The sequence below is a fragment of the Hyaena hyaena genome, unplaced genomic scaffold (genome assembly GCF_003009895.1).
Source record: "Hyaena hyaena isolate Hyena2069 unplaced genomic scaffold, ASM300989v1 scaffold_896, whole genome shotgun sequence".
Lineage (NCBI taxonomy): Eukaryota > Metazoa > Chordata > Mammalia > Carnivora > Hyaenidae > Hyaena > Hyaena hyaena.
The window spans coordinates 699415-715724 of NW_024081528.1; the positions used below are offsets into that span (position 1 = coordinate 699415).

At 34.4% G+C, this 16310-nt stretch overlaps 1 protein-coding gene across 10 annotated transcripts in view; it reads left to right on the plus strand.

The window, feature by feature from the left end:
• The window catches only part of ANKRD26 (ankyrin repeat domain 26), a 121381-nt gene that overhangs the window by 38675 nt on the left and 66396 nt on the right, over positions 1-16310 (plus strand). For 9 of the 10 annotated variants that reach the window (XM_039220490.1, XM_039220492.1, XM_039220491.1 and 6 more), the window contains 7 exons: positions 886-976; positions 3262-3360; positions 3987-4015; positions 4106-4178; positions 5850-6077; positions 8464-8546; positions 13754-13899. In XM_039220490.1, the coding sequence (XP_039076421.1) occupies positions 886-976; positions 3262-3360; positions 3987-4015; positions 4106-4178; positions 5850-6077; positions 8464-8546; positions 13754-13899 (749 nt within the window). The remainder of the gene's footprint in view (positions 1-885; positions 977-3261; positions 3361-3986; positions 4016-4105; positions 4179-5849; positions 6078-8463; positions 8547-13753; positions 13900-16310) is intronic. The other variant, XM_039220493.1, reaches the window with a different exon arrangement.

A 16310-nucleotide genomic window follows, 5' to 3' on the forward strand; every position in this document is an offset into this window, starting at 1 on the left:
TCATGTGAAGATCTTGGAGAAGGACATTCTGAACAGAGAGAATTATGGATCACAGATGTGATCATCATTTTACTTTAATGTCTTGGAAGGACTAAGACGTAGGAAGACCCACTCCATCATCATAATCATTATTGTTGTGTATAGAAAAGAAAATGTGCATACTAAAATAAATGCTTGGCACATTTTAGGTGGTTAATAAATAAATGTTCTTATTCTTGTCTTATGGAACCTTCCTATACTTTTTTAAGAGTTTCATGCCTAGATCTAAAATTGATTTGCTATTATTTAAACATAATATTAAGAAAAGTTTTTCTTACTACTTTGCCATTTGATCAACCATTTTTTCATCAATAAAAATTTCAAGCCTTTGTTTACCTAAATGAAGCAGCAGCTACAACAGGGTTTTGTTTGTACTCAACATCCTATACTCCAGGGTTTCTTATCTCATCGTGTGCGAGCTATCAATAACACTAAAAAAAAAAATTCTGCCATTCTACTAGAAGCAGTTTAAATTTATAGCAAGTATACTTTTAAAGAATTTGTTTAAATACATATTTTAAATGGACTTTTATTTTGGCCAGGGATGTAAAGTAAGGTGTTTTGCTAGTTCTTTTTTGAAATGTGCATATAAGTCAGTCTTCTTTCTATGAAAGTATTTCTTCTGGCCTTCCATGTTCAGTTTACAGAGTCAATGACCAAATGAACATTAAAAGGTATACTTAATCAGGAGAGAATATATGAGGTTTTCTATTTAAGTGTTTTGGTTTTCAATACATTTTTCTTATTTGTAAGTCTGATTGCTATTAAAATCAGAAATTCAGATATTTTCTTAGAAAAGGATTAGGAATTTGTTATGCAACTCATTATTGATGCTAATTTTAACAGAGTATCTCTGAAAATGCAAACAAAAATGTTGTTCATTTATCTGGAGCCACATATCAGAAAGAGCAAAGTATATTAAATGGACAAGTAGAAGGTAAGAACTATATTTTATTAAAAGGTCATTTGACAGAATGTTGATTTAAAACAGGAATACTGATATATTCTAATATCCAAAAAAAATCACATATTCAATGCATAGGAAAGGAGAAAGAGATGTGAAAATGAGAAAAGTTGTATATCTTATCTGGTATCAGCAACACATTAAACTGAGAGTGCCACTAACGGAGCTAAATTACTAGTTCCACTTAAAGATACTCTAAGACCTAAGGAACCTCAGGAAATAAGAAGGAAAGAGGAAAAGAGGGAATGATGAGAAAGGGGGAGAGTACAGGGAGTAAATGAAGGAAAGCAGGCAGGTGTTTATAGTGTTTATTGTGGAAGGTGATAAAATAAAATAGTTATTTAAAAGAAAGAGCAGACTATTTGAAATGCAGAAATAATATGTCGTGAACTTCTGGTGCCGTAACTTCTCAGAGTAGCTTATCAAAATTTTCCCACTCTTACTGTTTTCCTCACTGTTGCGAAGACATTAAGGATTGACATAGCTGATTATTCAGAGTTACGTCCTGTCTACCAGGGATGAACACAAGCATTTGTAGTCTGCTATAAATGTATATGCCTTAACGTTATGTAAAATGGAAGTAGTTCATAAGAGAGTATCATTTAATGCAAAAGAGAATTGGAAGGAAGAGGAGAGCAGGGTCAGTTAGGGGGACACCAAGGAAGCTATAGCTCTGACAAAAAGTCCATTAGAAAGCTTATGGCTTTTAATACATTTTCATTTTTGGGTAATTGATAGGGACGCACTTGAGGCTAGGTTCCAGAAGGCTAAGGTAAGGTAAAGGAATGTGGCAGCAGACTCAGTATGGGCCAGAATTTCTCAAAGTTTAGCAAATGAATCCTTTGAGTACCTTGTTAAAAATGTACCTTGTGAGCAGCAGGTCTGGGATTCTGGATCCTGACAACCTCTCAGGTTGATGGTAGACGAATGTTGGTGATCCTTAAGTCATGATCTCAGTAGCGAGGGTGTAGACTTTCCTGTAGAGAAATCTGTGTTTTTTGTTTTTTTTTTGTTTTGTTGGGTTTTTTTTTTATTTCTAGGAGAGAGAGAGAGAGACAGCATGAGCAGGGGAGGGTCAGAGAGAGAGGGAGACACAGACTCTGAAATAGGCTCCAGGCTCTGAGCTGGCAGTCAGCACAGAGCCCAACGCGGGGCTCGAACCCACGAACCGCGAGATCATGACCTAGGCAAAAGTCAGACGCTTAACCGACTAAGCCACCCAGGCGCCCCTCCTGTAGAGAAATCTGAAGAGCCATTGGATAGTTGAAGACCTAACAGGATCAAGGAAAAGTATTACTGTGTTCTTATTTCTGAGCATGTTTATAATCAAAGGGGAGCAAGGAGATGTAAAAATAGAGTGTATAGATATAAGATACTACTGCTAAACAAAGAGGAAAGCTGTGGTGGAGATAATCTATAAAAAGAATCTAAGAACAGAACAATCTATAAAAAGAATCTAAGAACAGAACAATCAAGACCATAGATCCAGAAATTACTTTTTAAAAGGAGGAATAGTGAAGGAAAGAGAGAGGAAAGCCTACTGTGTTAGCCAGGGCATTTTGGAGTTGATGAGGAAACTCGAGAGAATTTATTTTAGACGGCTGGTGTATATGTGCCCTAAAACAGAAGAATAGGCCACAGCTACTCCAAAGAATACTAAAAGCAGGTGGAGTGATAGAATTGAGGTAAAACCTAGCTACTCATTTATCCTCCTCAGATCTATCAGGCATCAAAGATGTATGTTGCATTGGTATTCATTATTCAAATGAGATGAATTTGAATATGGAAACATTGGCTTTAAAAAAAAATGTATTATTTATTTTTGAGAGACAGAGAGAGAGAGTGAGCAATAGGGGCAGAGAAAGAAGGAGACTCAGAATCTGAAGCAGGCTCCAAGCTCAGCTGTCAGTACAGAGCCCACTGTGGGGCTCGAACCCACAAACCATGAGATCTTGACCTGAGCTGAAGTTGGATGCTTAATCGACAGAGTCCCCTATGTGCCCCATGGTAGGATAGCTATTTCATAAAAGCCTTTTAAAGACTGTTGTGATCTACCAAATCAAACTAATTTTGGGAACAAAAGAAATTACAGGGTTCATTTCCTAAATGCTAAAATGGTTATTTTCAGTAAATATGACAGTGATTTTGAAATAGAAAAGATTTTTGGTATCTAAAAATCTTTGTGTCAATTAAATTTATTTTTCCCTTTTTGGCAATCATATTTCTATATTGAAAGCTTATTGTACATTATTTCTTAGATGTGTTTTATATACCTTCTTGCATGAATGGATCAAGAAACTTTAAGATGGCTAAACTAGAGGATACAAGAAATGTAGGCATACCAGTAGCCCACCTGGGTATGGACAAAAATGAATACTTTTATTAACTATTATTCTACAAGTGTATATCTAAGCTGGTCAATTCAGTACCCTTTCTCTGATGAAAAAGAAATTATGCATTCAACTGAACTGTCATTACAACTGTGTACTGACTAAATTATAGGACAAATTGAAAAACATGATAAATACTTGTAGGATAGTGGCGTAAATGATTCTGCTCTACTCTATTAAGGGTATGCTGTTGCATTCTGCCATTGGCTTTCACATTTATCCTCTCAGGGTCATGAATTGTTCCTCTAAGTAAAGATCACTTTTCTTACCATCAATCAGCATGTTCACATTGGTATATGTGCACTTTTCCATTTTAGTTAGCCATTTGAGACAGAATCTTACTTTTGAAATCCTAACTGCATGTTCTGTGGAGACTGTATTCTTATTTTTTCTTCAATATTTATAATGGGTTCATATTTCTGTCTTGTCCCTGTCTTAACCCACCTTCCTGTCCCCAAAGAAATAAAACACCAAAACCTAATGTAATCATTTTCAAAGCAAAGCATGAGTATTCAGCTCAGTACTAACTGCATGAATGTATAGTTGGCTTTCATATTTACATATAATTGACTTACATCCTTTTTGCTTTTTAGATCCTCCTGAAAAATATCCTGACTTGAAGGTAAAACTTTTATATTTTTATCCTTAATTTTTAACTACAGATTGCATGAAATGTGCATGTCTTAATCGTACTGTTTCAATGCCCATTCAGCCTACCGTTGAAGTGGAAGATTCTGTTCCTGATAAAACAGTAGGAAAGGGGGCTATACAGATATCCAGCTCAGGTAAATTTTATGATACAAATTTAACAGTGAAAAGAAGTACACTAAAATATTTGAAATGCTCACAGTCTTCTTGTTCCTAATTTTTTTTGGTGCAAATTATTTGAACGATTTGACATAAATAAAGTAGATGTCATTGTTGATATCCATGTTTGAACAAAAGGTATTTATAAGCATAAGAAAAAGAGATTTTAAAAATGTAAGCTTTAGCTCATGTTTCTTGTTTTATTTTGAAATCCTTAAGTTTCCATTTTGGAATTCCTTTACTTCTTAGAGATTCCCAGAGATTAATTATTAGACTTTAAATTTTTCCAGTGTTCAAAATGCTTATTTGAATTCTGACATTTACCTAGAGTAGAGCTTCACCTGCTAACATGTCCATTGTGTTTTAACTTGATTTCATGTTATCTAAATAGCATCTTAGGCCAAACATGTTCTGCTTAGCAGTCTGTGTGTGTGTGTGTGTGTGTGTGTGTGTGTGGTGTCTTTGATTATTAAAAATGGAGGAAGTAATTATTTTTTTATATTTAATAGACACAATCCTTTTAAAACAGTAATTCTGAAACTTTTTTGCTTTATGGTCCTTTTATACCATTTAAAATTTATTGGGAATTCCAAAGAACTTCTGTGTAAGTGGGTTGCATCTGTTGATATTTACAGTATGAGAAATGAAAGCCGAAACATGTAAAATACAGATATACATTCTGTTAGCCATTAGAGCTATGACCCACAGTTGTGATACTATTATATATCATATCTTTAGAATACTCTACTGTACACTTAATATGAAAATGAGAATGAAAATATCAAATGACATTTAGTATTATTGTGAAAATAGTGTTGACTCTTGGACCACCTGAATGGATGGATCTTGGGACTCTAGGGATTTTCAGATGACACTGGAGAACTGTTTTAAGCCATATATACATGGTTCATGGATGTGAAGTCATAAAGAGGCCCTTGTGATGAAATGAACATTTAAAAGTTCCACTTCTACATTTTTTTTCTTTCACTTGTCTTAAGAGGTTTAAGTTAGACAATCTTGTTTTTTTAAAAAAAGTAAAATATTTTTGTTACATATTCATTTTCTGTCTTATGGCACTGTATTTTTTTGGATCTAGTGTAGACTGAGACTTACCCTGTTTTTACATGGCAACAATTATGTCACTGAAGGCTTTTATTTCCATAAAATTTTATGATGTTTATCCAAGACTTGAAAATTGAATTCTTATGATATTGGTACATTGAGGAAAGACCATCTCATTGTGATTAAAGTAGTACCATTCTTTAAAAGTCGTTTTTTTAAACCCATGTCTTTAGAACACACAATGCATATTTAAATGTAAAATAAATGGTTAGACAAAGACTTTGTTAGTAAAAAATTCGTACCTTGAGCAATCTTAATTACTAATATTTTATGTAATGCAGGATATATAATAGAGCTGCTTGAATGAATCAAAGTATATAATAATAAAGAATATAAAAGAAAATGAGAGACTAAATTTATATGAATGTCAAATATAGGACATGTAAAATACAATAAGCTCTGAAGGAGTAGTAGTGTATTTGGGGGAAGAGGAGGATATGGGACTGTTTCTCTGACAAACGAATATCTACAGATTAGTCAAGTATGTATTATTATTTACATTCTAATAAATGAAACTTTGTTTTCAGATTTTTCCATTTGGGCTTCTACAAATTTGACCCTCGCTAATGAGAATTCTCAAACAATTGAGGATTTGACGGTTAATGATAAATGTCTGCCTGTATCACAACCAGTGACTGAAAATCAGTCAGCGTCTAAAGAAAAGATTAATATCGGAACTCTGCTTCTGTTAGAGAATTGGAAAGTCCATGATCTGTGTGAGTCACAGTTACCAGAAAACAGAGAGAGCAAAGAAGGTAATGAAGCATAGAGAATTCAACTTCTTTGTAGCTTCACCATAGTTCTGATTTTTCAAAAATAATTTTGTGTAAAATTTTATTTTGTGTTATTCCCTTTTTGTAAACTACAACCAGACTATTTTTAGCAAGACATTTGCATTCTTCCTCGACTAAAGCATCATACAAATAACAAAGAGTATGAAAAGAAAGTAATTTCTTTTAGGCTAATATTTAGTGTACCCTGGAGAATGGGCAGCAGGATTATATTTAGAACTTTGGGACTAGTTGGGAAAACTAGAGATCTAAAGATTGACTACTCAAAACATAGTTTCTTAGCTCTATTTTTATAGCTCTAAATTCACAAATACTGGTAATACTATAATCACCATAGCTAAAAAAGCACCTTCCCACACAAAATATTAAAATATTTCCTATATTTTCTATGACTTTATGTTAGAGTTGGCTTTCTCAATGTGAATCATTGAGAATTTATTACATAGTTTCATCTTTTCAGTTATGTACACATAGTCTTTCACTTTGTTTTTATTATTTTTAATGAATAAAGGAATATTTGTTTTAAAGAGTGCCGTATCTTTTAAAAATAGTATATGGGAAATCAGTTTTAATTCTACTAAGATAGTCTATTGATTAACCACATCTAATGTGTGTTCTACTTTATGTACCAGTTAATTCAGTGCCCCTTTTCAGTCATTTGATCAGGTCTGTACTAAAAAATCGTACAGTATTTTTTTCCACCTCTGTAGTTTTCTGTTCTTTTCTTTATTTCTAAAATTAACATTGTATTCCCAGAAGATTTTCAACTATCTCCTAGAGTAGCGAGTATAGGCTATAAATCCAAAGTTATTTACCTATACAAGTGACTTGTTTGCTGTTACTTCTTAATGAGGTGGGTAGATCCCAGAGGCAGGACTCCTGATACAAAACACCTATGCAAGCTTGTGTAACATAGAAGGATATGAAATAGAAAAATTACAAAATAAATTCAAGTGATTTAAAACAGTCCATGTAGATCATTTCTCACTTGATGCCTTTTTATAAAGTAGTGAACAGAGTTAGTTCTCCAGGGACCCAAGATTGTGTGTTTATTCATTTAGTACAGACTGAGTCTGTGCTGGGCCCTGATCATTTTATATCCTGAGTATTTCTGGAACCATTCTGATGTGTGTCATCTTTATTTTGTATTACTGCCTTCTAATTCATCTCCCATCTCTTATTACTATGCCATTCAAATTCATCCCTCCCCACAGCATTTAGAGTGATCTGTCTCAAATGCAAATAGAACCCTGAACCACTGTTGAAAACATAATTATGTCCCGGCATCTTAAAATTACATATAAGGGTTTCATAATCTTGACTTCTGCCTAACTCTCCATCTTTAGACCTTTCTACTGTCTGCCCTTTTGAACTGCTGGTGATGTCTTCCTCTTTGATCCCTGTATCTTGGACAAATATTTACACTGTTGTGTGCTTCTCTCCCTGTCTTGCTAAGATCTTGCATGCTCTCCCCATTTTCTGCCCTCTGACACCTTTGAATCTGACTGACCTCACTGTTGCAGTTGTAGCTCAGGCAGTCTCTCTAGGAAAACCATTCCTGACACCTTATATCTACATACTTCTCTAAACCTCGGTGCCTATTACTTAGCGGAAACTTTAATCACTGCGTAAAATAAATAAAGGCTGTTTACACAAAGATGATTTAAGGGATTATCTCATACAGTCTAGGAGCAGAAGTAGAAGATCTGTAAAGAAACACTTCACACTTCAGATGATGAAGATACACCAGAAAAATCTATAGAGTACTAAGGTAGCCCCAGAGAAAAAGACACCTATTTACTTGGGGGAAGGATAGCCATAATCAAGGACGACTCTACATAGCAAGCAGTGAGTCCTAAAAGATGAGAAGAAAATTGTCAAATAGAGGAAAACATTTCAGGAACATTTACTTATCAGGAACATACACCTATAGAAAGGGTATACACTGATAAAAGACTAAAAAGTAATAGTAATTTTGGAAACCATGAATATTGCTGTAGTTGAATCTTGCGTGTTATTAAAGAGGTACTGTTACAAGTCTGTTGTAACTTTATACATTTCTACTGTATTTTAAAATTTTGTTTCTGATTGTTTTGTTCATTGATGTTAGGTGGGTGAATTTGTGAATAAATCTTTGAGATGTTTGTATGCATTTAACCTGGTGACATCTAGTATTTCCCAAATGGTTTGTTGTGAAGTTTTAGATAATTATAAGTATTTCTTAAGGAAGTAAATATTCAGGTAAAGATTAGTTTAAGCTCTCAATTGATAAAATGTTATTTTCTATTTTTATGAAGGTTATCGCTTCTATCTAACCATTCTAAGTCATCCATTTTAATTAAATATATAGATTTGTCAACAGACCTACAGTTAGAAATGACATCAGAGGAAGAGCAAGAAAGGCCTGATGGAAGTGAAAATAACCACCCACAGGTACGTAAAACTTTAAATTTCCGATTTTATATTGTTTTCCTGCTTTAATAATGTGACATAGTTCAAGTGAAACTATCTGTTGAATAAGCATTTTAAAGTCAATAGATTATAATGTAGTATTTAGTTTTTATAAAATTTTACAAGTTACAAAACTTAAAATATTGTTAGAATTTATAGTAACTTATAGCTAAACTTTATCCTTGGAATTTAGGCAAAAAAAAATTCCTGAATTTTGTTTGCTTCTCCCATTATTGTAACTTCCTTACCTGATAAAGAAGGTAACATCAAATATTGAATCATATGTCACATGTTTAAACAGTAGAAATTATGAGCAATAGAACAATGATGGCCACTGACTGAGATTCATGTAGAAGGAGTAATTATTTTCACTGGTTCAAAGTGTGCAGTTTCTTATTGCCAGTCACTAATGCCAAGATTAAAGATTTATTCCAACTTTGGTCTCTTTGTACTTGACTTCAGAAAGTGGGGACATAAAAGAAACACAACTGCCTATGGTAGAATCACACCTTACAGGATGGGACTTTTGTAGTTGGGTTATACACAATAGCTTTTTAAGTTATTTCATTTCAGCATAGGAAATCAGTAAGTATTATTAATATTTTTCTTATCCACTCTCAGTGGACATTACAATATATTAGAGCTGGGTACAAATAGATAATCTATATTGATGTCCAACACCATTATAATATATCATTTGAATTTACTTTTCTTTCTCGCTGATATTCATTGATTTTGGCTACTAATAAAGTTTACCTATTCTCTAGTTATTAATCTTTTAAAAAAATACTCAGAAGTACTTAGGGCTCATTATTTAAGGGTGATAATGTAAAATGTTTTTAAAGTTTGTAACATTAAAAATCATCTAATTTATTTTTTGGCATATTTAACATGTAATGAATTGTTTAGTTGAAAGAAATTGACAAAATTAAGTTTATGAGTTCATGTTTTTCTTGTCTTTGGCTAAGGCAAGTTATTTTTCACTTCTTATAGGAAGTTACAGTTCAGTGACTAGGGAACAGCTAAACATAGATTAAGAAGTTTAAGCATTAGGGGCGCCTGGGTGGCTTAGTTNCTCTTATTTCAAGTTGTTGTGTGGGGAGAGTTTTAAGGTGATGACAGGGAGGAGCCCAGGCAGAAGTTCTGCATTAATTGAAGAGATGGAGCTCAGAGTTCATGGGTTGCCTGGGTGGCTTAGTCGGTTAAGCGTCCAACTTTCGCTTAGGTCATGATCTCGAAGCTCGTGGGTTTGAGCCCCGCGTCGGGCTCTGTGCTGACTGCCAACTCAGTCTGGCAGCCTGTTTCAGAGTCTGTCACTCCCTCTCTCTCTGACCCTCCCCTGCTCATGCTGTCTCTCTCTCTCTCTCTCTCCTAGAAATAAATAAAACATTTAAAAAAAAAAAGTTTAAGCATTAAATTTTAATTATTTTCTAATTTATTTGTCTATACTTGATTACTTAAGGATACAGTTATTTTACAAACATGTATCCTGGCAGAAAAGACATCTGAAAATCAGACCAAAGAAATTAACTTTCCACTTTTGCCTCTGCAAAAAATGACTCAAGAACCAGAAATGAATAAGGAATGTGATAGGATGCTATATCTGTATATTCAAGACTTCCTTCTATGCAAAAGTATTAGGAAATATGGATCAAACAAGGCAAATTAGAGTTGAAAAACAACTTAAAACTCATCACCAGTGAGTTAAAGCAGAAGTTTGGTAAAATTTGTAAAAAATACAAAATTGCTGTTAATTCCAAGGAAGAACTACTACATGCTAACTCTAATGAAGGCACAAACTTCAAGGAAATACCTCTAACTTGACAAATAATATACTCGCTTGTGAGGAAAAAGATGCATTTGGATTGTCTGTCTCTGCAGTATTTCAGGCACTTCCTGAACAAAAAGAGCCTAGTCTTCAAAATGTCATTCTCTCTCATTCATATCTGGGTCCTTGGAATATGCTTGCCAGTCATCTTATAAGCTCTCTTTAAATGAAAATAAATCACTAACAAAAATGAGGATTTTTATAATGATACAGAAAATAAAAATGTAAGGAACCTGCGAGTTACATTTGAAGTGAAGGAAGAGTTTGACATGCAAATGGCAAAACTATGAACCAAAATACCATTGATTATAAATTAGACATAGGACATACACCCCAGTCTAGTTAATTCAGAGAGCCTTTTTGATTTGTGGCATGCCCTCTCCAATCAGATGAAACACAAGATTCAGACAAAAAGTCATGATATTTCTGCTGTTACAAACATTTACAAGGAAACAAAAGCAATACAGGACTTGTTCCAGAAGCCATAATATGCAGATAATGAAGTACTAGTAACTATAATAGTATGGAGCCTAAATTAGAAAAATGCCAGTTTCTAGGCATTTAACATATATCTCAGTGAAGAATTACATCAAGATATGCAAAGGTTTAGGAATGAGATAGGCATGTTACAAGAAGAGTTCCTGGATTTGGAAAAAGAGAAAGTTCAACTTCAAAAAAAGGTAGAGGTTCACTTTGCTGATATTCTTGTTTTTTTCTCTTCCGCAATTATCGGATCCATTCTAATTTTCCACATATGAGAAAAGGTGTGTGTATAAAATGGGAATGTCTACATATGTAATTGTGTCTGGAAATAGATTATTTCTGCTTTCTAAAAAATAGGAGTTCAGGAAAGCATTCTTAATGATTTGTTTTTCTTAGAGTTTCTCTGTCAGTCTTCCAAGTAGCATATGAACTAGGAAACTAATTTAGCTGTGTAAGTACATTGTGATCTCATGAACTAGAATAATTGTAAATAAATTGCTTAAAAAATAATAATCTATAGAGTTTTTTTAAATCTATTGGCTTAAATATAAATTGCATTTCCATAAACAGTAAAATGGGAAAGAAGCAATAACTAAGTGAAGGTATATAAACAAATATTCCCAATCTATTTATTGCTTCTGTATGTGCAGTCTTACCTTACTTAAAACCTTGGAACTTAGAATTTCAACATGACCATTTTGAGGTATTTTTGATAACAAATATTTATATTATCACCACATTTTTATCATTCTCAGATGTTTCTGTTGAGTCAGACCTTCACATTATGTTTAATAAAGTATGATATATTTTGACATGTATGATTTTTACCATATAGGTAGCATAAACCTTCAGGAAACCTTCAGTATTTAACTCCCAAGGGATTAAACTGAATTTTGATGTGTGCTGGGTTTTAAAAATAGACAAAATCTAGAGATATCCTCCTTTAAAAGAAAAAGTAGCTAATCTTTTCGCCTCCTATTAAGGTATTAACTTATTGTGCCAAAGTCACATTCTTAATGTATCTGATTAATTTAATGAAATTGTGGTCATTTATCTGAGTCAGCATTAAAGAATTGTATCATCTCTTTTGGTACCATAAAATGCTAGGTAATACCACTTTTTAGGAACTTTGGACAAATCATTTAACCCTTTTTTAGTTTACTTCCATTATCAGTAGAAATAGGATTAAAGTTGATAATTACTTTTATAGCTCTCCCATAAAATTTTATGCTTATTGAATGTGCAATTTGGAGAGCATTACTGGTTTCCCAGAATTCCAGCCAAACATTCGTTTCACTCTGTTTCTTTTGTGTTGTGGCAAACTGGTTCATCAATTTTAGTGAACACTGTCACTTTTTTTTTGATAACCTTAGGATCCATATGAAAAATAATTGTAAAAGGCAGTTAGGGAAAGAATAGCTGAGTGCGGAAAGAGGAAAGCTTCCTATTTGTCACTGGAGCACCACAATGTCACATCTTTTAATTAAATCTGACTGTTATGTAAAACCCCAGTGGTAAAGTCAGAAAAGGACAAATTTTGCCTTTGTCTTTTTATTTCTTTGTATCTCTTGGTCAGATGGAGTAGGGGGTGGGGTGGGGAATGTTAGGTAGCAAGGCATGGATATGAATAAGAGTACAAAATTAAGAAAGCCCTTTTAGAAATTTTGGAAAATTCTTCTTTTGAAATGAAGCAGACTTTACAAAAAATTACAATTACTTGTAATGATAAAGTAAACACAAAATATTTTTTAATGTTTTATTTTATTTATTTTTTAATAGTTTATTGTCAAGTTGGTTTCCACATAACACCCAGTGCTCATCCCCACAAGTGCCCTCCTCCATGCTCATCACCCCTCTTCCCCTCCCCCTGACCCCCATCAGCCCTCAGTTCTCAGCATTCAAGAGTCTCTCATGGTTTGCCTCCCTCCCCCTTCCCCACTATTTTCCCCCCTTCTTCTCCCCCACAGTCCTCTGTTAAGTTCCTCCTAATCCTCCTATACGTGCAAACATATGGTAACTGTTTGTTACCTTCTGTCCTTCTCTGCCTGACTTATTTCGCTCAGCATGACACCCTCAGGGTCCATTCATGTTGCTACACATGGCCAGATTTCATTCTTTCTCATTGCCATGTAGTATTCCATTGTGTAGATAAACCACATCTTCTTGATCCATTCGTCCGTTGATGGACACTTAGGCTCTTCCCATGTTTTGGCTGTTGTTGAGATTGCTGCTATGAACACTGGGGTACGTATGCTCCTATGCATCAGTACTCCTTTATCCCTTGGGTAGATTCCTAGCAGTGCCATTGCTGGGTCATAGGGGAGTTCTTTTTGAGGAACCTCCACACTGTTTTCCAGAGGGGCTGTACCAGTTTCCATTCCCACCAACAGTGTAGGAGGATGCCCATTTCTCCACATCCTCGCCAGCATCTAGAGTACTCTGATTTGCTCATTTAAGCCACTCTGACTGGCGTGAGGTGGTATCTCAGGGTGGTTTTGATTTGTATTTCCCTGATGAGGAGGGATGCTGAGCATCGTTTCATGTGTCTGTTGGCCATCTGGATGTCCTCTTTGGAGAAGTGTCTGTTCATATCTTCTGCCCATTTCTTCACTGGATTATTTGTTTTTCGGGTGTGGTGTTTGGTGAATTCCTTATAGATTTTGGATATTAACCCTTTATCTGATACGTCATTTGCAACTATCTTTTCCCATTCCGTTGGTTGCCTATTAGTTTGGTGTATTGTTTCCTTTGCTGAAACACAAAATATTTTTATCAGTTAAAATTATGACAAACTAAGTGTCAACTGATAAAATTAATGAAAAACTTCTTTTTATTGAATAAAGTAACAGTTATCCTTAGTATCAAATTTTCATTAAAGGTTGAAGAAGAAAAGAAGCAGCACAGAAGTAGTGAAATGGAAGTATCAGAAAACGATGCTGCAGCTTCTGGATTCACTCAACAGAGAAAGAATGGAAAAACTGTTAGACATCAGTTTCCCATTATAGAAAATGAAGATTCTAATAGGTAAGCCTATAGCAATATTTAATTAGTGTGGGGGTAATTGTTATTTTCTTATGAAACAAAATTTTGTACTTTGAGCTCATGTTCATGATGAACGGATTTTATATTTTTAGTGTATTCTACCCTACATGCTAAAGATGCAAATGAGATACCATTTGTTTGTAGTCATAGTCATAAATATTTTATTTAAAAAAATAACCGAAGTTAGCAAATGTGAGGGAAATGACATCCTTTTACACTGTGGCTAGATGAAATTGGTAAATTCTTTCTGAAGAGTGATTGAGCAGTGTGTTTCAAAATTTCAGAGATGTCAGGGTGCCTGGTTGGCTCAGTCAGTTAAGCGCCCAACTTTGGCTCAGGTCATGATCTCGCAGTTTGTGAGTTTGGGCCTCACATCAGGCTCCTTGCTGACAGCTCAGAGCCTGGAGCCTGCTTCAGATTCTGTGTCTCCCTGTCTCTCTGCCCCTTCCCTGCTTGTGCTCTATCTCACTCTCAAAAATAAGTAATAAAACATTAAAATACTTTTTTCAGGTATGTCATCCCTTTATTCCAATGGCTTCATTGCCAGGACTGGATCCTTCATGTTTTACAGAAAACATGACTTCTGTAAACACACACACACACACACACATTCTAAGGACATTGATTATATATTATTATATATATAAAATAGGACAGATATGTTAAGGTTACTTATATAAATATATTACATATGTATGTTAAGAATATTTATTATAGCATTCCCATATCAAAGAATTGGAGATAGTCTAAATGTTTATTTACTTATTTTGAGAGAGAGACAGAGAGTGTGTGCACTTGTGAGTCCAACCACTGGAGAAGGGCAGAGACAGAAAGGGAGAGAGAGAATCCAAGCAGACTCCATGCTAACAGTGCAGAGGCCAACACAGGGCTCGATCCCACGACCATGAGATCACAACCTGAGCCAATATCAGGAGTTGGATGCTCACCAGACTGAGCCACCTAAGCACCCTGGAGACATGCTAAATATCCATTATTAAGGAAGTAAATTTTCACATCTATAAAATAATGTAGTATATGACCATTTTACAAAATTTAGGTCTATAGTGTACTGATGGTTTAACAAAATATATTTAAAGCATTTGGTTTGATATCATGTCTCATGCAAATTTTGTTAGAATCATTTTAATATCTACTGAATTGCAAAAGGAAGTTACCTAGTACACTGGCAGTATCTTACCAACAAAATTGCTAGTTATTAGATTTTTGGTTTTGGTTCCCAGTGCATGAGTGCTCAAATGTTGGACTCTCAAATTAATCTGAATATTGCCAAGACATTTCACATGGCAACTTGTCTCATATTCTGTATAAACATTTAATGACCCTGTGCTATAAACCAAGATGCTGCTAATGCAATGAATCATTTTTACAAAGGTACTTTGCTTGCATGCCATTATCCTTCCTTTTTAAAGAGAATATATTTCAACATGCACCACAGCAAATTTTCAACAGTGCCTTCATATTATATAATTTATGAAAATTCAGTTTACAAAGTAGGAAAATTATCTGCATCCCCACCCGCTTTTACTTCTGTTTATAAAATTTTATTTTATTTTTATTTTTTAAAAATGTTTTATTTATTTCTGAGAGAGAGAGACAGCGTGACAGCGTAAGCAGGGGAGGGTCAGAGAGAGAGGGAGACAGAATCTGAAACAGGCTCCAGGCTCTAATCTGGCAGTCAGCACAGAGCCCGACACAGGGCTTGAACCCATGATCTGTGAGATCATGACCTGAGCTGAAGTCGGATGCTTAACCAACTGAGCCACCCAGGTGCCCCTATTTATAACATTTTAATATGACTATTTTGGATAGTACAAAATATCCTAGAGTTAGGTGACTTTTTAAAATGTTTATTTATTTTGAGAAAGAGAGAGAGCATGTACACATGAAAGGGGGAGGGGCAGAGAGAGTGGGAGAGAAAGAATCCCAAGCAGGCTCTCTGCTGTCAGTGCAGAACCCAATGCAGGGCTTGATCTCATGAACCTAGAGATTATGACCTGAGCCGAAATCAGAAGTCAGATGCTTAACTGACTAGGCCACCCAGGTGCCCTTAGAGTGAGATAATTTTTATCAAGCACGAAATACTGCCTTGAAACTTAGTTTTTCTGTGGTCTTTCTAAGCATGAGAAAAATGGTAATCAGTTTATATAATATTAAATATCTAGAAAAATTTTAAGGAATCTTATTGTATAATTTTGAGTTATTTAGTACCTTGGTCTGGCATTGAAAAAATCTATTTAGTGTTACATGTTAATTTAAAACTTCAAAATATTACAAAAATACTACATAATCATTATGTAACAATTGAAAATTATAGCAATACTAGAAAAGTAGATCAACTGTGATCATTCCACTTAGCTATGATATCCTTAAAA